The 26,016-nt window shown below is 40.0% G+C and overlaps 1 protein-coding gene across 1 annotated transcript in view; it reads left to right on the top strand.

Moving 5' to 3' along the window:
• gask1a (golgi associated kinase 1A) overlaps window positions 1-26,016 on the top strand; it is a 92,053-nt gene that overhangs the window by 30,050 nt on the left and 35,987 nt on the right. Inside the window, exons 2-3 of the mRNA XM_063488384.1 lie at window positions 13,338-14,447; window positions 17,993-18,430. Of these exons, the coding sequence (XP_063344454.1) occupies window positions 13,338-14,447; window positions 17,993-18,430 (1,548 nt within the window). The remainder of the gene's footprint in view (window positions 1-13,337; window positions 14,448-17,992; window positions 18,431-26,016) is intronic.

Genomic DNA, 26,016 nt, shown 5'->3' with positions numbered 1-26,016 from the left:
CTGAAAAACCAACCAACGCTGGGCACACTGAACTTGGCAAAGCTACCTCTGAATTCAGAGCAAGCTAATGGCTCTGTAAAAGGAGTAAAAATAGGACAGCAACCATCTAGCATCTACCAGAAAAAAAAAATCAATGGCGATTGCATTTAATTTTTTCCACCCTCTGTGACCAATTGCAACTTTCAGTGCGTTTCAGTGTCCATAGTTGAGGTTGCACACTCACAGCCACTTTTGACTGTGAGGCAATTGCACAGATTGTCCAATAAGACAGCTACATTCTGACTTGGACTGACTACAATCACTCTTGAAGAGATTGTTCTCTAATTTATGAACATGTTGCCATCATTTTAATTGCTGTACCATCAGAAATGATTGCATGAAATTTCCAACTTGACCCCAGTCAAGCAGACTGACTCCATCATTTTGAAACATTTATGGCAGGGTTTAGTATTGTATGCTTGATAATTGAATTGGCAAATTTTAGCTCTGATGACATTATTTGCGACTGAAAAATTGTGATAAACACACATGTTAAATGTTATTGAAATTCTCTGTGTAGCGCTAAGTGCAGCCACAGTAGAAAAAATGTTTTTATCCTCTGTTTCAAAAATGAAATTGAAAATAACCAATATTTAAAAGAAAATAATCTGAACTCTTTCTCCCTCATCTCCTCTTTCTATAGTTGCTTTGTTCCCATTATTGTCTGGGTAGAAAAATACACTGATATCAGGCTGTAATCTCAAAAGTCATTTATTTTTCATCTTTCATGTGTTGTCATCATCCTCAGACTCAGATGCATCAGAAAGTGAAGCGAGCAGTTGCTGAATGCATTCTGTGCCTTGGTACATCACTTTGCTTTTGTTGCATTGCTTTTGCATTTCTTTCATCTTCCTGCCATCCTTTCTCACACGCTCTTCCTTATTCATGTGCATGTCAGAGAAAAAGAGGATCTGACCACTTTCATTAAGGTCTGCTGTCGACAGCTGAGACACACACACACACACACACACACACACACACACACACACACACACACACACACACTTCATCTCTTCTATAGAATTCCTCAGATGCGCTTTTGTCCTCCTTTTCTTCTCTTTGCTTTTTTTCACCTTTCCTTTTCGGTTGTTCGGCTGTCATTTTTCGGTTGTTTTCGACTCAGTAAATGACTCTGGGGTTTTCCTCTAAACAAAAACAGCAGACTGGACATGCTAAAAACATTTAAAGTCTCAGCTGGTTTTAAACTACATATAGTCTGTCACGGCATGCTGTTCTTCATCACCACTTGGGCAGGGTTTTTATTTGAGATGTCCCGAGTCAGTCATAAGTTGAAATCAACACTTATCCAGCCATATTTTAATGGATCATTATGGGATAAAGTAAAGCTGAGCCAAATCCAATTCTTTTCTCTGTAAGATCTACAATCTGAACTGCTTTTTATCATTAGAGTCTAAGGTCATACAGTAGTACAGTAGCACAGCAGTACAGGAGCACAGGTAGAGGCCAGCAGCCTTCTCTGTGGTATTGCATGTTGTAGGCTAATTTAACCCTACCTACCTACCTTACCAATGACGCAATAAGACATTCCTGGTTAAATAAAGGTTAATTATTCAAATTATAACATTTGTTTTCATTTATTTATTGTCATTCATTTTATTCATTAATTCGTTATCATTTATCTCATCCATTAAAAAAAAACTAGTACTCGTAGCTGCAATTCTCCCAACCTGCACAGAATTGAAAACTGGGTTTCTACTAAAAAAATCTAATGTTAAATCTAATGGTCTCAGGGAGTTCTTGGAGCACTGTCCACTCAACTTGTTTGGCGAAGTCAGAGTAGCTATGTAGGTAGGTGAGAGCTTGGTTAATGATTTGGGCTTCCGTGATTAGTGATCATCAGTTGAACAAGGTAAACTGTGTCCCAACGTTGGTTATGATACTGAACTTTTAAATCCTGTTTTAGTTCTTCTGACTCGTTCAGGCTGTTTGTATTTTTGCAGAGGTAATCAACACTAACTTTGAGGTAACATTTGTGTTTTGTGAGCCAAAATGCAAAATTCTTTGATGCTTCGTCCAAGTCAAGTGTGAGTTTAGTCATGGATTTATTCAGGCAACCATTTGGAAAGGATGACACAAAGTTCAAAACCAGCTACAGATAGAATGAGAATTGTTAAACAATGTTTGGCAACACCTTAGACTTTTGTCAGCAGACAGCAAAGCTGAAGAACCCTGACTGCTGTGGCTGAACGCATACTGAATTAAACTTTGAAATGGCTAGTGATAAATGCTTCATGCCACGCAGGTCTCTGTTTTTGATTGTTGGTGAATTGAGGCTGTTTCATGTCTTTCATAGCAGAGCTCCCTCAGGGTTTCTAATAGCCTATCTGTGCAACTAAACTTAGGTATTTTATAAATTAATTTTATCCTCTCTGTTTATCCTGCAGCAGCAACCTGTACAGACAATCGTGTTCTTGTTGGGAATCAGCCAGTGATGTGTATTTGCTTGTAAAGTTGAACTCTTTGTAAGAGCATTGCACAAATTTAATTGGCCTCTGAACACACATCCAATTAATTTAACAATGTCACTGATATTAAAGGATACCAGTCCAAACCGGGTGTTATGAAGTGGCATATCTTGGATTCTGTCTCACACAAGCTGTATCTTTCATGTTGAAGCTTGGCTGTTAGTTAATTGATGTTGCACATAAACACGTGCGGTATATCTGTGTCTCTGAAGATTTGATGTCTCTCTGATTGAATTAATCCAGATTGAATTAACTGGTTATTTATTGAGTCTCTCCATCCACTTTGATCCAGACGGAGGGTTATTCTTTGCTTGTGTGTGTGCGTGTGTGTGTGCCTGTGTGTTTATGAGGGGATGATGTGTGTATTTGTGTGTGTGTGTTTTTTTTTCTTTCTTATAATTGAAGCTGGCACAGACAGAGACCTTCTGACCTCATAAATTTCAAACATAATTCCAGCTTTGATAGCTCTATTAAACCAATCTCAGCTGCTGGCTCATTCAAACTCTCTAAAGCCCTGATGCCAGCTTCTTATCATTCATACGCTGTTAAACCTTCTTTTCCCGTTAGTATCTGTTCATTATACAACAACATCATAGAGTTGCTTCTTTCTGTACTTCTCTGTATAAATGTTTAATTGCTAGACTATAACACTAATGAATAATGAAGACTTCAGCTCTGTTGTACATTTAAATGAAAGTGCACTCAGCTTTACTTAATTCCACGCTCCGTTTGACCTTGAAGCGCCACATTTGGAATAAAACAGCTCAACAGAATGGAATGAAGATAGTAGCAGTAAAAAAGTTCAAGTACTCATGCAGCTTAAACAGCTGGGATAGCAATTATCAAATAACTTGGATGTATATTGGTAGATATGTTTTATAGATGTTGACTTTTATTCTTTTTTTGGTTTTTTAGATATATATATAAAAACTGTGCTTTGCATCTGTCCCGACCTTTGATCCCATCTTACTCTGCAAGGACTGAAATGCCATTTGTTCAAGACATGAAATCTTTGAGGATGAATCCTTATACCTTCTTATACCTCTTTTTCGCCATGGTGTTGCCGTTTGTAGTTCAAAGTCAAGAGCTTAATAACTAATAATAAAGTCCCCAATGAGGATATCAGAGCCTTAGTTAATTAAGGCCTCGAGCCACATTTACTTTCCCTAATTTGTAGCATTTGTAATTTTTGATCTTGATTTTCGTCAGTTATTTTATACTAGTGCTAGCCAAATGCTCAATCAAACAGGACTAGCATTGGTTGCTTTGCTTTGTTTACCACAGAGGGCTGCAGTCACCTGTAGTTTGCACAGTTATATGCTTTTGTGTGCAAACACTTGCTAAATAACCACCGATTCACTTTTGGATCCGTTTGCAGCAACCCTCACGGGTTCCTTAACAGTCAACTCCAAACCGTTTTTTGTTTTTCATTTTTCACTAAATTTTTCAGGTTCAGGTTCAGCAGTGATTCTAATTCTAATTTAACAGAGTTTTAAGTTAATTCTAAATCTGTCCCTTTTTACTGTGAAGCACTCATTTTATCTGTTTCATAAATAAGCACATCCCTTGCCTTCACAGCATTGCTGTGTATCCCATTCTTAAAAGCTGAAGCTAGGAGCAGTTTGGTGCAGTCTGAGTAAAAATGAATGAAAGAGAGCCTAGCCCAGACTCACAAGGTGAGCCTGTGAAAGGATTATGAACAGTTTGTGCTTTTGACTCTTGACTTTGAGACTTTGTTGCTTGCCCCAAGGTACTGTGCTAGTCTGCTGTGGCTGGGGGGGCTCTCTTTGTCCCTGTCTGCAGAAATCTTGCAGTGAAGGCAGGCTTGTGCATGATTGACTTAACAGTCAACTCCAAACTGTTTTTTATGTGTTTTTCATTTGAATAATATTTTAAGTTTAAGAAAATCCTCTGTGAAGAATAAATAAACTAGTAACTGAATGATGTAACTGAAAGAGTTCCATTAAAACTGTGATACTGATCAAACATGTGGATGGTAACACAAGAGGACCTTCCTGCTTTATGTATGATTTGACTGGTATATGTCCAGTAAGGTGGTCATTTCTGGCTAATTTTTCCCTTTTATAGCACTAAGTCCAAATATACCCCTCCTCACCCTCATTAGGCGTAACAGAAGTGTACTGAGTCTACCCTTCTGTTAGTAAATCACAAAGTGTATTTGTTTGAGCCATGTCATACTAACTACAGCACAGATGGTTAGCTAATGCTCTTCCAACCTGATGGCCAGTTTCCGTTTGTTAATGTGAGGACATCCATCTGGTATGTTAGAGTTTCCCTGTAATTACACTGTTCTGCTGACTTTGTCTCACAGTTAAACACACTTTTGGAAACAGCACATCCACTTGTTCCAGCACACTGCTCTGTCAAGACTTTTATTCTGTTGTGTCTTGCCCTGTCTCTTTAAACACACTGATAAAAGGTGCCATAGAGAAGACGGTGAAATGAGACAGCTTTCTGGGTCCAGACATTCTCACCTCCTTTCTTCTCCATTCTCTCCTGAGGCTGGCTGGCTGCAGCACCTGTTGCGTGTCTCGACCTAATGCTGCATACCTCGCCGTCAGCTTTGAGCAGGAAGAGAAGAAAAGAAGTGATATTAAAAAGAAAAGAAAGGGGAAAAGAGCCAGGAGCTGTCAGATAGTGGCACACCTGGCCTGTCGGAGCAGGTAGGAGGTATACATACATGTGGAGGGTTAGATATGAAGCTGCCAGATATTAAATAAACAACATATCATCTTTTAGTCACCAATCTACTTAGAGGGGACTAATTATTCATCATCATCATCATCATCATCATCATCATCATCATCATCATCATCATCATCATCATCAACAACAACTTTGCCACAGTCTTTATTCCTGGACTTTACTAGACCAGCTTTTCATGATTCAGACTTCAAAATGATTCATCTTCTTAGTTCATCCTTTGTAATAAGATTTTTTGAGTTTCCTTTCCCGTCCCCAGTTATAATCTGATTGGCTGCCTCTCACAAACACAAAGTTTGAATGTCAGGTTTTGTAGGTTTTTTGTGCTCAGTGCCTGAGATGACCATAACAGCGGCGTCCTCTCTGTATTACATCACATAGAGCCAAGAACAGAAATAGCTGTCTGAAACAGTTTTAGGAGCAGTCCAAATCCTGAGCTTTTGGCTCACAGGGATTACTTGGACTTTATTTGAAACTCTGGCCATGTTTCATATGAACATCCACCAGTGTTGCAGGATATAACAGAAAAATCAAAAGCATAATATGTCCGCTAAACCATGATATCATTCTACATCTGCAAACACACATGCAGAACACTTTGTAGTGCTTTAATAGAGATGACTCCAGTTAACATTAGCGATGAACTCTTAGCAGATAAGAGAGATGAACCATGATGAATTCGCTGTTCTCCAAATTCCCCCCTTCGTGCGTTGTGCTAAAAGTTGACTCACTTTGTATTGCTGTCCTCTAGTAGGTGAAAACCACAAAATTATTTAGTTTCATTTGGATATATTGCAGACAGGTTGATAGGATTGGGCAGTAGGGGTGGGCCATATTATACCTTTCACCGTAATACTGGTACAATGTTAGGCAATGATAAGAAAATGAAATATCGCGACAGAATATGGGTAAAATGCGCATGCACAGTGCCTTTGTTTTCATACACACATCTCAGAAAAAGCATGGCAGCGACGGAGAATGAGAAGGGCGAAAGCGGATCGTTGAATGAAATAGATGAACCAGAACTGGTTGTAAAAATGGTGCAACTTCAGTGATGTGAAGTGGTTTGGTTTTCGTCCGTCAGATACCCATCAAAGCACAATTTTTTGTAGAACAAGCAAGCGGGCCGTCGTAGTGAAGGGAGGAAACACCACAAGCCTATTTCATCATTTGAAGCAGAAGCACTTGTTGGAGTACAGCAAAGCTGCTAAAGTATGTGAAAAGGCGTCCGCTTCAACTAGCGTGGTGGTGAGACCAAAGAAGCGGACTCAACAAACAATCGGCGTACTTTAAATAGCTGCACGCCTTATGACAAAAGTAGCAAATGCTGGGGGGAACTAACTAATGAACTAAACTAATATAAATAGCTGCTTGTTTTGTTTGGTTTTTTTTTTGCACTAATAAAGTTGTGGAGTTGTAAAGCATTTTGTCTTGCATCAATTATAGCGTCAGTCATATCGTTTTGCAAATCTTCAAATATATATCGTGATAAATATTTTTGGCCATATTGACCTGCCCTATTGGGCAGCATATCTTCAATATATCTTCAGTATATCTTCTGAACATTTTATTAATGCTTGCAGGCAACAGCATTTATAAGTATAAATAAATAAAGGGCCCGTCTTTTCCAATGACCGACTTTCAGTGATGACACAATGATATGAAATGATAATCTATTGACACAAGGTGCCACAGCAGTATTGCAGTGCAATAGTAATGACACAGCATAAGTCAACTATAAGGACAAAAGCAGTGCAGGCAGTTTTTTGCATACAAGTATAAAAATATCTGCTTAACACTTCATTTGAACTAAAGTAAACTAAACTTGTATCTCATTTCAGGAGCTTCACAAATATTGTCACACAATAACACTCAAAAATATTTTAATTGGATGGAAATCAGTCATTTTCATCCACTGTTTACTTTTCCTGTTCTAAGAAGTGCATTTACAAGAATAGCTAGCAATGCTTGTTAGAGTCATTTCTTTACATCTGTGCTGCACATCACCAGATGCTAGCATCTCCTCCTTCATAGCCTGGTTTGACTTGACAGGGTGATCCTGCCTTAAGTTGTCGAACATGTTTGTTGTTTCCATATTTTGAAAGGTGCTATTCTTTATCAGATGTTGTTGAAGTTTTGACAAACAAAAGCCTGAGCCGATAGCAGCATACCTAAGGAATGGTTCAGGGTCATTTAAAACGTCATCACAAAGGAAAATTTGAAGTTTAGCCTTAAATTAATATTTTAGGCTAAGTTTCCTCAGGAGACTGAAATATCTCTAAACTGCTGTCACTGCTTCCCACCATGCTTTAATGCATCAAATCCACATTGCACGCTGCTTTGTGCCTGCACCTGGTGACCTGTTTTGAATCTACCGGAGCTATGCGTACCTGAACTCTGGTAACCGTGGACACCGGTTTCATTTCATTCGTAGTGGAGAGAGAAACTGCTGGCCCTAGGGCTGCTGTCAGAGCAGCGGAGGAATAAGAGTGGAGCCAGACAAAGAGGCAGGACTGCAGACACAAATAACCTGTCAGAGAAAAAAAGAAAACTGGGAAGATAACAAGTGTAAAATATCTTTAGCTTGGCAGTAATAGTGTCATTTTTCTTTTTGAAAGCACAAACAAAACGCTACATTGAGTTAGACTCTATAACCTCAGGTCTTTAGGGGTTTGTGATTCTTATCGCAGCAGAAAAGGCTTACATACGCATGTGAGTGTGAGTGTGTGTGTGTGTGTGCGCGCGGGTTCTCACCACTCTGTATATTTATTCATTGTGGTTTTCCAGTTCTTTCTTTCAAAGTATTTATTCTGTGGGTCAAAGTGCATGACAGCACAGTCAAAAGTACAGGCAACCACATCACGTGACTCATGGAGTGAGTTTTCCCTCTCCTCTCATTCTAAACATTTAAAAAGTCTGGTTCTGTGCATCTTTGTATGCTATAGAGAGGTGCTGAAGGCAACAACACACTCCACTGTTGACATATTCACATCAAGCTATGCTAAGCTGCACATGAATGGATACTAATTAGCAAATCTCAGCCAAAACAACTGCTAACGCAGAGGTGTGTGTGTGTGTGTGTGTGTGTGTGTGTGTGTGTGTGTGTTGTGTGGGGCTGTAGTATTGCATATGGAATGTTATCACCTTGTGTCTTCAATGCAAGGTCATAATTTGAGCTATAATTTGAAACACAGTTTAAAGTCACTGCAGATCCAGGGTGATTGTATTAAATAAGCATCTTGTAAACTGTATGCTGTTAGCAGTTAAAAATTACTAGTTGTGCTTTCCAGTTTGTCTTGATGGTGGCAGTGTCGTGTGAGTCTTACAGTGGTTAAAATGAAACACAATGATAAAGACATTTTTCAGCTTGACCTACTGCCTGCCGCAATAACAGGATGGCACTTGTGACTACTATACTGATTGTCTTTGGTGGAGGAGTTGTCACTGATGAGTTAATGCAGGCTGTTGGTGGGATTTTTCATTGGACTACATTGAAAACACATTAGAAATTATTATTATTATAAAACACTATGTGCATAAGAAGAAAGTACAATTTTAAACTGACCAAAATGTATTGTGTTTGTATTATGTGTGAAGTGCATTAAAAGATTAGTAATGGCTTACTTGACTAGAAACAGTAAGAGTATTTTCACTTAGTGGCACACTCACTGCAAATGATTATCTCTCTCAGTTCCCGGTTTTGTTTTTTATAGTCTGAAGTCTACTGTCGGTATCACACTGAGCACTTTTCACAAACTTAATTTCTCAAAGCAGCAGGCAACTTTTTTCTGTGAAAAAGCTTCAAACGGCCACTGTACAGTACACTACCTGCTCAGCACAGCAGACAGTGGCTCTCAGACATTAGGTCGTGAGCATACTGAAGAATTAGGAAGGAAAAAGAGCCACATACTTTCTTCAGTAGCAGAAGAAGACCAAGGTGGAACTAAATTAAGAATCAATGTTGAACTTGAATAAAGTTAATTTATATAGTACTATAAAGGTATCATATTAGATTTAATAGTTAAGTATTATAATCAAATTCAGTCATTAGCTGAAAAACTGACTTTGTGCAGTTTAGCTTCATAAATTGTATACAGGAGTGGGGTTTTCAACTGGGAATGTCACTTTTCAATTTGATTCTCACTGGATTGTCACTGGCTCCACTTTGAGAGTCACCACCATCACTAAGCAGCACATCAAAGACATTACATTCATGCAGATTTATTACATGCCATGTCATCAAATGTTGGAAGTATTTCACCTTTTTGTTGTGGTCAGTGTTGGGGTTGTTACTCAAAAAATGAATGTATTACACAGAACACTTTCCTAAAAGAAATAATGTCGTACTTTACTGAAACCTGAAACACACTGTCTCATAATTACCATTTGACGATATAAACCTATAGGCTACAGTTACACACACCATTACAAATACTTATCCTAATGAGGACACATGTGATCTTTCTCTTTAGTATTTAGGGTAAGAACACAAAGCCGACAGCACAAATCAAAGATGAAAACGAGCACAAAGAGACTTTAAAGTAAAGTGATTTTACTTAAGAAAAATGTACAGTTAGAAACGGTGGCTGCTTTGGTTACCTGTTTAAGTTCAGGGTCTGGCTGCTGCTGGGGTCAGCAGACACTCAGTTTTATCATCACTCTGTGTAGGTGCTTGCAAAGAGCTGAAGTTGTTGTAGCAGCAGAATGCAGTTGTCTCCTGGATGCACTCTCATCTTTTGACCAAAACAAAGTTTTGTTTGTTAGCAGGTTAACGGGCACAGTTGTGAAGGTATGTTCAAATTTTGTGTGATGGTAGATACCAGTGATAGGTTGAACTAAGGTGAAAATCCGGCCAAGGTCCCACCAAATTTGAAAATCAATAAAAACTTTATCCATCCATCCATTCGCTTCTGCTTATCCTTTTTCAGGGTCGTGGGGGGTTGGAGTCTATCCCAGCTGTCTTAGGGCAAGTGGCAGGGTACACCCTGGACAGGTCACCAGTCTGTCGCAGGGCAGACACAGACAACCATTTGCACTCACAACCATTTAGAGTTTCCAATTAACATATCCCCACCAACTCCATGTCTTTGGACTGTGGGGATAGGTTAAAAACTATATATTACCCGTAATATTTTATTGATTGTCTTCAAACTTAAAAATAGACTAGGCCTCGAGGGACATACCTAGGTACCTAGGTTGGCTAAACATTTGACCTTGACCTTCATTGGTGTGCCCTAAGGCCAAAGTTGACCTTGAAAAGAATTTCAAGAAACCACATTGAGTAACGTATTAAAGTGCTGTGCAATCTGTCACCCGATAACATCACAATGATGCCATTAAGTTTCACAAAATCACAGACTACATGAATATATCTTAAAATCTCAAGTTTTTACAGCTTATAGATGCCAAAGATTTCAGCCAGTTCTGTGTAAGGTAAAAATAATAAAATGCACCATCTTGGTATGTAATGTTTCAAGGTCATACATCTGTGTGGTCCCATATGGAAAAGATACAAACTTTATAAGATTTATATATATCTGTCTTGTGTGAAACTTGTATGAAAAACATACAAGAGTGAAAACAGATATAAGATCCCTTGAAAAATTATATAAATGAAACTTGTATGTTTTGGATACTTCATAAAACAATATATGAAAGTAATGAGAAAGTGGCCGCTTTCATGAGTAAATCATATAAGCCTTATATGATTCACTATATGAAGCAAGCCAAATCTGATGCAAGTCTTTTATAAGTTTTTTCTATTTCTTTTCCATATGGGGTGTATTAAAAACATCATAGAACATCGGAGTTTTCATTTTTACATTTTGACATCTGTCTACGGGGCCTCAAATGGCCATTCGATGAACTGCAGTCTTTGGCTTTGTCCAGATGTGGTCGTTTGTCAAGCTTGTGTTAAATGCGCTTTTGTGGTTTAATGTTTTGCTGTCTTCTTACTGCTGCAGTCTTTTGGCCTTAGCGATGTCACTCAGAAGCTTTTGAAGCTGTGGGGATTGAAATTTTCAAGTTTAATTCTTTTAATTTGTTTCAAATTCGTTCAGTTTGTTAAATTTGTACCAGAAGACAATATTTTCCTTCCTGTATATAGGCTCTGTTTTGTATATATGTACGCGTACGCTCAAAATAAATGATCAATCAATCAGTATGACTAAAAACCTGAATTTGAACATTTCAGATAAGCTATTTTTCAGTATTACTTGAGAATTTGTATTAATAGTTAAAATATTATGATTGTGAATTTCTTAATGTTTTTGATATTTTTAAGCTATCTAATAATTGACCAACCAGTTAAAGATTAAACATAAGTCTTTGTGGGACTGCAAATAGCAGTAGCATCTAATTGGTTAGATAAACAGTTCAGATAATAAATGGATGGATAAAGGATTAATATGATGTGTGGCTAATGACCAAATACAATATAGCTTTAAGGAGTTTATCTGCATTATTGATTTGGAGTAACTATTTAAACGTCTTTACAATGAAGGTTAAGGTGAATTTTCAGTCATCCTGCTCGAAAGTGTCTGAGGCAGGCGAACTGCAGATTTGCTGTGAAATCCAATCCATTAGCGTGAAATATAAAAAGGCATTAAGAGGTCAGTAAACGCTGCCAGTCTGCTCAGTAATGATCTCATTTATTTAAAGTAATTCAGCAGAGTCTCACACTAATGATTCAGTGACATTCAATTTCTCCATGTAGCACATTTGATCAATTCTGGACTGAATGTGTGGCTACTATAAAATACTGTAGTCTCTTTAACACTGTTAACTACAGCATTAAAAATCGTCTTTGAGCGGTAGATGAATATATCTATATAAGTCTGACACTCCAAGTCTCACACTGGTACCGTTGGGTAGTTTGTACAGGCTCTGTCAGCACAAGCAGCCTGATTCAGGCCGTCCAGTCCAGGAGAAGAATAATGGAATCCTTTCACAGGTGGAGGAATCTGGGCATGTTGTTAAGAGGCCTTGAGATGAGGAAGATATCTCAAGGGTGTGAAACATTCCTTCACCTGAATGCAGAAAAAGGTGATGCAAAGGGAGGGAGAGAGTGAGAGAGCAGACAGGGGCAGAGCAGTTATCTGGGTCAACCTGGCAGCATTCACATATGGCTTTACTTACAGGTGGGGGGGAAGTGTGGTATTCAGATGGAGCTGTGTGGTTCATCCAGCAGCTGCAGGAAGTTTTGCTGATGGGAAAAGTGCTGTATGCGTCCTCTGCCACTTAGCTTCTTAATATTTCCACTGGTAGGCCACCCTGTCTCAAACAGTTTTATTTCGAGTTTCAGCTCAAATCTGTCAAATAAAACAAATGCTGCTACAGAGACTTCTTGCAACACAACCCCTTGAAAAATCGGACGATAAATCATTGGAAGGGCCAATTCCAGTTCTATTATTTGAATGTCAGCGTCATGGAGTTATAGTTTTGCTGTTTAAAAGCAAATGGAAGGAGTGCAGTCTACAGTAAATAAAGGGCTAGCGCCTCTGCGACAAAATCACTTTGACAGAGCCTTCAGCAAGAACACCACAAGTCGTACTGGAGCAGTGAGAGCACATTGTGAGGAATATGGCTTTTCCATCCTTGCTGGGCACAGGCAATGGGCATGCCACAGCTGTATTGGTCTCAGCTGAATAGGTCCAATGCAATTGTAAGCTACTGGAAAAATGCAGCCACCTGACACGAGCTTTATATTCCTTATATTCTGCTCCTCACAGATTCATGTTTGTGCAGCATGCACAGGACGCTTCAGTGCTGATGGCTCTGTGCTACAAAATTCCAGATTATTCCTCTCACGTAAACTGTTGACTCAGAGGTCACTATTCTGATCTCATGCAACCGACCCGAGCTGTGTGCCAACATCAGATTGTTTTTCAGCTTTCCCTTGTAGAGTTTGTTTTCCACATGCCAGGAGAAAGACTCCGCAGGAGCACTGAGCACTCCAGTCTGTTTATTGCAGATGCTATCTTTGATTTTTATGTTCCCTCTCCATTATAATCATTGGTCTCTCAGTCTCCCTCTAACTTCTGTTTCTTTTTATCTGTTTTTGTGTTTGGTTTTGTTTTTTAACCACAGGCCTGGCGAGTGTGGTCCAAACTCTGGTGTGGTCACAAATGGATCCTACTTCTTACCCCTCTTTTCCTTCTCTTCCTCATGATCTTTGTGATGACAGTCACCCTGCCGCTCCCTTCACCACCCACTGACATCGCCTGGAGGTCGTCCCGGGCCCTGAGTTCTACGGGGGAGTTCAGATCCAGGAACAGGATTGTGGAGCCCCTTCCAGCTGCTGGCTTCCAGCGGCCACTCACTCACTTGTACAGCAGGAGCTTGAGAAGCAGCAGTAGAAGAGAGACATCTAAACATTCTGTGCCACTTAAACCTTTCGGGGACGCTGCTGGCAATGACAAAAACAGCATCAAAGAGAGACGTCACGCTGACATACAAAGAAATAAACACAAAAGCAAAGGCACTGCCTCCAAGAGAAAAGAGCTGGCAGGCGCCAGCCAGCCAGCCAGTCATCACCGTCCCCATCCAGAGTTTATAGACAACAACATGCTGCCAAAGCACAGAATTAAACCAAGCAACCACAGTGCTGTGGCAAAGCAAGCTACACAAACATACATTTATCTTGAAAAGAGTGCTTCAGCAGATCCCATAGAAAGTGAGACAGGAGCTGCAGATAGACAGGCAGCCAAATTGAGGTTTAGACACACAAACAGGAATGCAGACAAACAGATACATGGCAGCCATACAAGTGCAAAGATAGCACAACAACACCTGGGTTTACAAAAACACAAACAACCAACAAAACACAATCTGAAATCAGACAATGTACAGGCTGTTAAAAAGCCCCCTGGATATTTCATAAAACACCGTAACCTCTCTGAGGATCCCTCAGATGCGAAAAAGATCCCGGGATCACTGGCCAACAGAAAGGCTTTGTCCAAACCAGAAGTCGCTGTGATGGAAGATGACATCGACTGGTGTCAAAGCTTTACAGAGCAGGACTTCCCAGACAGCGACCGCAGAAGGATCAGGGCCGACTTGCACCGCCTTCCCTGGTTCAGCGGGGAAGACATCCAGAAGATGGAGTTCCTCGCTAAGGGCAAGGTGGTTAGCAAGACCAGGATGCCGGGACACGGACAGGTGCTCCAAGTGGCACTGGATGCTCCAGCAGACCAGCAGGTATGCTGTATTGCTGACTGTAATTTGAAGTTGAAAACACTTCTCAATGTTAAAAAGCTGTTTCCTACTTTTTCAATCACATAATGCAGACGCCTCACAGACTGACACAGATGAGGTGAAAGCAGGTGAAAGAGCACTGCTCTGATATGACCATAACAAGTCAAAGATGTAATTTGGCGATGTAAGCTGAATACTGCTTGAGATTGTCAGCCCGTATTGTGTTGACCTTGAATATTGTGCTATCCTTGTCACACTTCCTGAGACACACAGGGTCAGTGGTGACTGTATGCCTGGGTGACAGGATGAGATGCTGAATTCTGCAAAAACCAACAGTGAATGCATCTTAGCACTGTGCATGTGTAATCGAAGCCGGATACTGTGTGAGGCATGTTATTCTGTACCAAAGAGCATCTATTATTCTCTAGAACTATTTAAAACAGCACTCCTGCTGCTGTACTTCATTCTCTGAACATACACACTGTGGTATATTTTGACTCAGTCTCACAGTCGCCGTCATCTCACTGAAAAAACTCATTATTGCACCAAATGTGGATGAATTGGTAAGACTTAATAATCCTATTACTGTTTGTAATATAGTTACGCACTATGAAGCATTAGTAATCAGTTAGTAAATATTTATTTGGAGAGCATTCTTTCTTATTTTGTACTTTATAAACATGGTTTATTTTGAATTAATAAGCTCATATATAATGGAAATAATGCCAGCACTGTTATACTTATAAATGATGGATTAACTGTAAAATATTACAGTAAGTACTACAAGTTATTTATTTATTTATTTGTTTATTTAATGGTCTGTGCTGTCATTTAGAAAGTCCATGTAAGTGATACAAAAAGTAGTTTGCTCATTCATGCAAAAAAATATGATAAAGACATGAATTTATTGCTTGTGTGGTGAAAGCGGTTTTATAAATACTTATTTCATATTTTAATTCAGTTTATTACTAGCTGTTAGTTTAGTATTTTGTGTGAATGCCTCAGCCTTACAAAGCGGAAATTATAAATAAAACTGAAAGGTCAGCAGGACGCTGCCTTCACAACAGAAAAGAAACAGAAGCATAACGTGACAGAGAACACATGCAAACAGAATACTGAAATATGTGCCAGACCACAGTCTGAGTTTGTTGAGGATTTAAGAGAGGAGACGCGCTGAGCAATCAAACATAATAACATTATCACAAAACAATAGAGAATATTTCACAGAGCTTCACAAACAAGTGTAAACACCATTAATTGCCCACCATATTAAACAGTTATATTCAAGTCTAGCGTGTTAATAAAGCCTTCACAAATTTATGTTGAGTATTACTCAAAGCTGTTTTGGTGAACTACTGCCCATCTTTACTTGGGGGAAACTGCCTGTCTCAGGGTTGCTTGTTTTATACAAAGTCGTGTTATTGACTTGTCAGTTTTGTCAGTTAAATTCCAGAATGAAAGTGTTGGAATAACACATTGTTGTTTCAGTCTTTTCATGGGATTTGTGGCCAAAACCAAAAATCTAGAGTAACAGCAGTTTCATCCATTAAGCTAGATTGTCATGCAGTGACAGTGTGACACAAATAAGAACTGATGGTTGTGCTCACAAGTCAAGCAGGTTTTTTTGAGTCTGATAATGGATTCCTGCTGCTTATGGAAAAGGAGAAAAAAATATATTACATTTGAAAGAATTCAACAATATTATTATGTATACTCTAGCTCCACCTTTGGCACATTTATATATGAAAGATGTTAAAAGGTCCCATCCTTTAATTACTGGATAAAAAGTCATAATTTGCTAGTTGAATAAATATTCACTTTGTCATAAATAAAGTCCTTACAATTAAATATACAGGGTGGGCCATTTATATGGATACACCGTAATAACATGGGAATGGTTGGTGATATTAAAGTCCTGTTTGTGGCACATTAGTATATGTGAGGGGGCAAACTCCTCAAGATGGCTGGTGACCATGGTGGCCATTTAGAAGTCGGCCATCTTGGATACAACTTTTGTTTTTTCAATAGGAAGAGGGCCATGTGACACATCAAACTTATTGGTAATGTCACAAGAAAAACAATGGTGTGCTTGGTTTCAACGTAACTTTATTCTTTCATGAGTTATTTACAAGTTTCTCTTTGTTCACAGCCATTGACATGTCGAAGAGGTTAACACGTGAGGAGCGGATCGAAATCGTGTTGATATCTGGTGAACGCAGTAACCGGGTCATTGCAGCAGATTTCAATGCAAGACACCCTACGAGACCACCCATCTCCCATGCTACAGTTAGCAAACTGCTTGCTAAGTTTCGTGAAACTGATTCGGTGTTGAATTTGCCAAAATGTGGACGCAAGAAAACTGTCACTAATGAAGAAACATCAGTGGCTGTCCTAGCTTCATTCAGCAAGAGCCCACAGCGTAGCACTCGCCGCATGTCACTGGAGAGTGGCATTAGTCGAACATCCCTTCGGCGGATATTAGCTACTCACAAATGGCACCCTTACAAACTCCAGCTACTGCAGCATCTCAACAAGGATGACCCAGATCGGTGCACAGAATTTGCAGAATGGGCAAAACAAAAATTGGAACAGGACCCTCAGTTCACGCAGAAGATTTTGTTCAGTGATGAGGCAAACTTTTATGTGAATGGTGAAGTTAACAAACAAAACCACCGCTATTGGTCTGACACTAACCCACATTGGATGGATCCCTCCAAGACTGTTGGAACAACAAAAGTGATGGTTTGGTGTGGTATATGGGGTACAACGATAGTGGGTCCATTCTTCATCAATGGAAACCTCAAGGCCACTGGATATTTGTAAGGGTGCCATTTGTGAGTAGCTAATATCCGCCGAAGGGATGTTCGACTAATGCCACTCTCCAGTGACATGCGGCGAGTGCTGTGGGCTCTTGCTGAATGAAGCTAGGACAGCCACTGATGTTTCTTCATTAGTGACAGTTTTCTTGCATCCACATTTTGGCAAATTCAACACCGAATCAGTTTCACGAAACTTAGCAAGCAGTTTGCTAACTGTAGCATGGGAGATGGGTGGTCTCGTAGGGTGTCTTGCATTGAAATCTGCTGCAATGACCCGGTTACTGCGTTCACCAGATATCAACACGATTTCGATCCGCTCCTCACGTGTTAACCTCTTCAACATGTCAATGGCTGTGAACAAAGAGAAACTTGTACATAACTCATGAAAGAATAAAGTTACGTTGAAACCAAGCACACCATTGTTTTTCTTGTGACATTACCAATAAGTTTGATGTGTCACATGGCCCTCTTCCTATTGAAAAAACAAAAGTTGTATCCAAGATGGCCGACTTCTAAATGGCCACCATGGTCACCAGCCATCTTGAGGAGTTTGCCCCCTCACATATACTAATGTGCCACAAACAGGACTTTAATATCACCAACCATTCCCATGTTATTACGGTGTATCCATATAAATGGCCCACCCTGTACATGGCTATAGGATCATAATGGGTGCACGGTCTTAGAGTAAAGTGAACGGCATTATCTAACTGTATTCATCCATCACAGAAGCCATCCGTGATGAAAGACTCACATCAGCACGGAGAAGGACGTGGACATTCAACTTCCCACAGTGAGCGCTGCCAGCAGGGCTGCTGCTCCCTGGTCAAGCGCACTGATGACTGGATTGAAGTGTTCGCATTCCACCTGGACAGAGTGCTGGGACTCAACAGAAGTCTCCCCGCAGTTCTGAGGACCTTTCATAGCCACGTGCTGCCCAACAGGTACATTACTGGCACCCCCAGACCTGCAGTGTGGTGGGACCCAGATATTCACCACCTTTCTGATGAAGACAATGACCAGAACTCAATACAGCTCAGCTGGGTTCACTACCAGAATCTGCTAAAAGCTCGCTGTGGGAGTGAAACAGACCTGAGGTCAGCCCCCTGCGTGGGAGTGCAGCACTCAGAGTGGGGAAGGCTAGCTCTTTTTGACTTCCTGCTGCAGGTAAGAGAAGTGATTTTGTCCATTTTCCTGTGGCTTCCTACTGTAGTAATATTAAACTGTGTATATACAGTTTAGCAGGGCAATTTCTTTAGATCGAAAAAGCTGACATGCATCATAAAAGTTATCCAGAAGACACAGGACAATGAATGGAGTTTGCTACTACTACTGATAATACTACTACTAATAATAATAATAATAATAATGATAATAATAATAATAATGACAGTGAGTGAAAGGCACATTTTTTAAAAGCATCAACCTACCCAGAAACCCAGAAAAAAACAGCTAGCTAAAAAACTTTTTTTTTCAGGTCATGTGACCCTCAACTTGTGGGTTGTAGTGTAGTAACTTCCCAAGCTAGTTAACGTTGATACTACCTAAATTTCATTATGTGCTAGCTAGCTAAATTGCTAACTAGACAATAAGTTAAAAGAGTTCATCACAGACACTCAGATCTTGACTTTTCTGTTTATCAGTTTGTTAAAAGTTTATTTTTTTTTAAACAAGCAAAATGCTCCAGTGTCAATGTTCTTTGGTTTGTCCGCTCTCTCGAAGGTTTCCAGTGTCAGGCTGGTCAGCTGCTTTATTTAGGCATGCATTTCAGACCTGAATACAGTTGAATCCAAGTTTTAAATTACTTGCATGCACGAGTCAAATGTTATTTTATGAGATCAGTCATGAGCCATTTTACATTGTATAGAGGAGGCTAGGTGATGCCTTTCAGCTCTAACTTAGTTTTAAAAGTTGGAACATCTTGCTATAAGACTATGCTACGCATTGTGTATGTGGACAAACATGGGCTTTTTGATCGGCCTTAACATCGAAACATTAAATCCGGCTAATATTCATACATTAATCTAGCATGAAATGTCTTATTGCTTGTACAGCATTGAAACAGCCAAAATTTGTTTCAACCATGTTCCAACACTGAGGGTCAGTCATGTGCAGCCTGGGTTTCCTCCCCTTTTTAAAGCTCTCCCAGTCATGGTTCTGACATTGATTTCTGCTTTCCTGGATAAAAGCAATGAAAAGACCTGTTGTTGTTATTACTCTGACATTTGCTTCACAAGTTACACAAAGCACATAGTTGTATAAGCATGTGCTTTCATTGGCTCGTGGAATGGGAGAAAAAGACACTTACGGAGTGAGAATGATGAATGTCTGCTCTCAGACACAAAAACCCACGCTGGCCAAACTGTTACATTTAGGAGGTAATTAAAGATGCAGCGTTATGTGTAAGAAGCCATCTGGTCACACCTTGTAACTAACGCAAAGCTGTTTGTAGTAATGATCCCACCCAGAAGAAAGTCGCCTAAACATTTTTCCTAAGAGGATTACAAGCCACAGATCACTTGTAAAGTATAAAGCTGAAGTGGTGATGTACTAGAATAATATAATGTCATGTTATGGGTAACTTTAATCTGAAACACCTGGTTCATGCTGAGCGACAGTTGGATTTAATGAGCTTTCATAATAAATGTTGTACATAATGTACAAAACTAATCTGTGCACACTTTATGCCTGTGGAAAAAAAAGGTTTCCACTGGACAGAAAATTATACCGTGTGAAGACTATTATATATTCAACAAGTATAATTTGTAGCATTTTTTGTATTAAAAGCTTATTTTTGCCAATATGAATTCTTACCCGACTTCTACATGACATAGTAGATACAACAGAGGAGCATAGCAGTACAGGGCAGTCTGCTGTATGTCTGATTGCACTTAAGTTGATAGCTGTGCGTGCCATTTCTAATGTTTTTCTTAACCAGACAACCTTCAAGGAGATAAATAATCTGGAAAAACTTATCATTGTGACTGCACTGAATATGAATTTTATTCTTTCTAACTTCATTCATTTAGTCAAAGTGACACCAAAGCATATTATGGGCTATTATGAAGTCCACTGCAGGGCTCGCAAAATTTCAAAATCCCTGGTAGCCCTTCGGGCAGGGACTCTTCAGTTTTTGGTAGCCCAAAATAAATTTAAGTAGCCCGAATAAAAAAGGGAGCAATTTTTTTTATGTTTTGTTTCCTGTTTTGTTTCCGTTACAATATTATACTTTAATGTATAATATTGTAACGGAAACAAAACATTAATCAAAAAATTGTTGAAACACAAATTACAATATTGTATAAAAATTACAATCATCAACTCAAATACTTGGTTGTAATTGAACAGAAATTTCTATGAACTTGTAAGAACTGTACAACAGGAATCAGTCTGTGTCAGATCCTGAATTTGAAATTTCCACTGAAATCACAGGTAAGAGGCAAGTGGAACCAAGATCTAGGCCATTTGCTTTTTGAAGTTTGCAAAGACTGCTAGATTTTGCCAGTGGTAGTTCACTCTTTGCAACATAGTAGGCTGTCCTAAACAGATTTTTCAGGTTGATTTTTAGTATGTTATTTGCAGACTGAGCAATAATCCATTTCTTGCATTTCTCATGGGTTCTAATGGGGGCCTTTCTTAAAATTACTGGTCCCAGTAACAAAGACACTTGTCGACTCAGAAATCGAGGGAAAACCAACAACACACCCGGCAGAACATTATGTTATTTACACGGGTGCACATAAGTGGTCCGCATGTGCGCATTCACTGTCAAAATAAAAGACGCGCACCAGATAAGAAGTTGCAACGCGCGTTTGCGTCCATATAAAAGGCAGTGTTTTTGTCCGCTAGAGTGGGATTTTCATGGCACATTCTGCACCACATCTCTGTGCATTCATCATTTGTTTAAAGCCAGCTCACCTCCTGCAACCACTTTTCCTAGAATACGCGCTTCTTTTGTGGTTCGGACTCCATCTGACATTTCTTTGGAGGTGGAGGAACACCGAAGTAATTGCTTAAAGGAGCTTCTTCGACATCTTTAAGAGTTCTAAACAAATGTCTGTCCTCCTCCAGAAAATCTTATGGACGCAAACACGCGTTGCAACTTCTTATCTTGTGCGCGTATTTTATTTTGACAGCGAATGCGCACCTGCGGACCACTTATGTGCACCCCTGGTTATTTAGCTTGTCATATTCCAGCCACAGAAATTCTTTTGTCCATGAAACCATAAAGCTGCACTTTCTTTTTGCCTTATAGTCTGATTTGTCATAACTTTTCCGTTTTGTGGTAAGCTTTTCTTTGGCTGTCACTTCTTCACCCTGACCGGTCTTATTTGGCTCAGCAGAACTAAAATATATATCCTGCTGCCTTTACACACGCACTCACATAACGCTCAGCGATTCTCTGCGCGATCAGCCTCTCACATGTTTAAGCTTGCTGCGGGAGATTTCACTTGTAATGTTTGCATAGTAAACTAACGATTGATAAGACGATGTCAGAGGAATTGGTGCGCAAATTATCGTCACTCACCAATCAGTACTGTCGCTCTCTATACACAGTTTGCGCGATTGCAAAGTGAAAGCAAAAAACAAGCGCAAATTCAAATGCGATTTCAATATGTCACATATAGGGCTGCTCGATTATGGCAAAAATGATAATCACGATTATTTTCACTGAAATTGAGATCTCGATTATTTGATGATATTTATTTAACAATAAAAATGTATTGAATAATGGCTTTAAAGATTGTCAAAAATAGTATAAAATAGTGTGCAAATACTGATAACAGTGCAAATGTTTGCAATATAAAAAATAAAATGTAAACATCTATGTTTAGTGAACTTTGCCATGTCGCTCTGTGGTGCAGCTACAACACCAAAGTTTACACGCTATGTCTACTTGATCCACGTCTGACTCCGCGAACCCATAATGTTTCCACACCACTGAAGGGTTTTTTTACCTCTCTTTTCAGCCAACGGCAGTCACTCTCCTCTCCAAATAACTTCTGCTTAGCTTTCCGAGCTTCCCTCTGTTAGCTCCTCTTAATTGTTGTGCCGCGTATTCGAAACCCAGAGAGGTGCGCTCGATTTGCCACACGGAGCAGCGCGAGAGTAAAGCACGAGGGAGGTGCTAATAATCGGCTCAGTCATTTTTAATGATCGTTGAAAGCCCAGATCGTAATTTAGATTAAAATTCGATTAATTGAGCAGCCCTAGTCACATATTGGCAGTGGTTCACCGATGCCAATGACATATTTACCCAGCTACATTTCCGAAAGAATGCAAAAGCATTGACATATATTTTTCTTTCCTATGATAGCCCGACGGGCAGGGCAGGGATAGATTCTGGTAGCCCGACTGGAAAAATCGCTAGCCCCGGGACGTCGGGCTAGCGATTTTGCGAGCCCTGCACTGATGTAGTCATTTCGTGTTTATTGTATTTCTGGCTGTTCATCAAATTCCCAGTTTTATGCAGTTTTCCTGGTAATCACATTCATCCTGCATAGAGATTTTCTCATCAGTACAATCGCAGCCCAGGAGTCCAGTGTAGTGGGTGGGGCTGTCAACTTTAGCTATAATATGTACTGCCATCACTATAAATATTGGTTTGTGTATTCCAGTGATACTGCGAGCTAATATGTACTTTCACTGTAAGTGATGTCCAGCCATCTGTGATCAGGATGATCTTTCCCTACACATATTTTTTCTCATTTTGTCTGTAGTGGTATATTAAATAATTCTGTGTGTGGCTAGAAATGTAATATGTGGGTTAACGTTCATAAATGAAATCTTTTAACCTGTTGTTACTAGCTCTCAAATCTTTTCAGTGTCAGTTTGGCTGCAGTAGCAACTGCTGAAGCTGGTAAGCTCCTTGGATGAGAAGAGGGAGGCAAAAAGAGGTAATTGTAGTTGGCCTGAGCTGCAGTTCCTGTCAGACTTTAGCTTGCCTAATGAGCCAAGTGCACTGTCATGTTGCTTTTTGTCAGCCACACTTAGGAGAATTAATGCAGTTTACATTAAGATTACATTGCAGATTACAGTGTGAAATTTTAAACCAGTGGTAATTTTTTCTGTTTGTTCACATTTTAAAGATAGATGAACAAAAAGTGCTACAGACATGCTGCTAGACCGATTTATTTGTTTCGAGGGGTTGTGACATCAGTAATGTACAGGGTGGGCCATTTATATGGATACACCGTAATAACATGGGAATGGTTGGTGATACTAAAGTCCTGTTTGTGGCACATTAGTATATGTGAGGGGGCAAACTCCTCAAGATGGCTGGTGACCATGGTGGCCATTTAGAAGTCGGCCATCTTGGATACAACTTTTGTTTTTTCAATAGGAAGAGGGCCATGTGACACATCAAACTTATTGGTAATGTCACAAGAAAAACAATGGTGTGCTTGGTTTCAACGTAACTTTATTCTTTCATGAGTTATTTACAAGTTTCTGACCACTTATAAAATGTGTTCAATGTGCTGCCCATTGTGTTGGATTGTCAATGCAACCCTCTTCTCCCACTCTTCACACACTGATAGCAACACCGCAGGAGAAATGCCAGCACAGGCATCCACTATCCGTAGTTTCAGGTGCTGCACATCTCGTATCTTCACACCATAGACAATTGCCTTCAGATGACCCCAAAGATAAAAGTCTAAGGGGGTCAGATTGGGAGACCTTGGGGGCCATTCAACTGGCCCACGACGACCAATCCACTTTCCAGGAAACTGTTCATCTAGGAATGCTCGGACCTGGCACCCATAATGTGGTGGTGCACCATCTTGCTGGAAAAACTCAGGGAACGTGCCAGCTTCAGTGCATAAAGAGGGAAACACATCATCATGTAGCAATTTCAAATATCCAGTGGCCTTGAGGTTTCCATTGATGAAGAATGGACCCACTATCGTTGTACCCCATATACCACACCAAACCATCACTTTTGTTGTTCCAACAGTCTTGGAGGGATCCATCCAATGTGGGTTAGTGTCAGACCAATAGCGGTGGTTTTGTTTGTTAACTTCACCATTCACATAAAGGTTTGCCTCATCACTGAACAAAATCTTCTGCATGAACTGAGGGTCCTGTTCCAATTTTTGTTTTGCCCATTCTGCAAATTCTGTGCGCCGATCTGGGTCATCCTTGTTGAGATGCTGCAGTAGCTGGAGTTTGTAAGGGTGCCATTTGTGAGTAGCTAATATCCGCCGAAGGGATGTTCGACTAATGCCACTCTCCAGTGACATGCGGCGAGTGCTACGCTGTGGGCTCTTGCTGAATGAAGCTAGGACAGCCACTGATGTTTCTTCATTAGTGACAGTTTTCTTGCGTCCACATTTTGGCAAATCCAACACTGAACCTGTCAGAGTTTTACCCCTGATACTGCTGGATAAACAGAAACTCACTCAGGAACGAGGTCACACAGAGCTCAAGTTTTCACTCGCGAGAGGGAAGCAGTTGTCTCCAACCCACTTCAACTTGCTTTCCCCCTGCAGGTTGTTTTTATTGGTTACACACATGAATGTTCATAAAGCTTGTTGCTGTATTACCTATGAGAAATTACTATATCTGTTTACAAAGTGTAATTGTGCAAGCATGGTTATACAATGTGTGTGGTTATATGATGGGAGTGCAGCTCTCCCAGGATGTTGTCGGTATCTCGTCCCAGCCGGGTGGCTCCCTTCATTGAATAGAATCTGTTCTTCTCAAGGCTGCCTGTTCCCCTTATCGAGGTCGTGCACGCACTCATATGCATGGGTTACATAGAGAGCAAACAGAAACATTCTAGCTTTTTAAATGGCAACCTACAACACACACATTAAACCTAACAGAACCAGTTTCACGAAACTTAGCAAGCAGTTTGCTAACTGTAGCATGGGAGATGGGTGGTCTCGTAGGGTGTCTTGCATTGAAATCTGCTGCAATGACCCGGTTACTGCGTTCACCAGATATCAACACGATTTCGATCCGCTCCTCACGTGTTAACCTCTTCGACATGTCAATGGCTGTGAACAAAGAGAAACTTGTAAATAACTCATGAAAGAATAAAGTTACGTTGAAACCAAGCACACCATTGTTTTTCTTGTGACATTACCAATAAGTTTGATGTGTCACATGGCCCTCTTCCTATTGAAAAAACAAAAGTTGTATCCAAGATGGCCGACTTCTAAATGGCCACCATGGTCACCAGCCATCTTGAGGAGTTTGCCCCCTCACATATACTAATGTGCCACAAACAGGACTTTAATATCACCAACCATTCCCATGTTATTACGGTGTATCCATATAAATGGCCCACCCTGTAGTTAGAAAATAGATTGCACTTGCACAGTAGTTCATTTTGTATGGTGAAATACAATTATGAATATATCCATTTTAATCCAGCTTATAAGTAACCCCCCAAATGTTCCAGGCCTCCACCATTTCTGCTGAAAAGGATGTGTGCTTCCATTAATGTAATATCCAGGTTTTTCCACCTGGACGGGAATTTACATTTACATTTGGGACAGCTGAGGTTATTCTTTATACCTGTTGCAAATTGTAATTTTGGATGGCAATTGCAAAACCTTGTCCCACACATCACTGTCTATTACAACATTTGAGCAAAATATACCAGAATGTTCTTAGCCGTGCAGGGAATTGAGGGTCGGGGGAAGCAATCAAACACACATCACAGGTTCTGCAAACGTGTGTTCTGGTTGTTCAACAGGTGTTTGATAAATTGCTTGTATTGTCCCCCTTACTGTTGGATCATGTTG

The sequence above is a fragment of the Pelmatolapia mariae genome, linkage group LG10_11 (genome assembly GCF_036321145.2).
Source record: "Pelmatolapia mariae isolate MD_Pm_ZW linkage group LG10_11, Pm_UMD_F_2, whole genome shotgun sequence".
NCBI lineage: Eukaryota > Metazoa > Chordata > Actinopteri > Cichliformes > Cichlidae > Pelmatolapia > Pelmatolapia mariae.
Note: the sequence above shows the minus strand (reverse complement) of the source record. Positions and strands in the feature narration are given on the sequence as shown.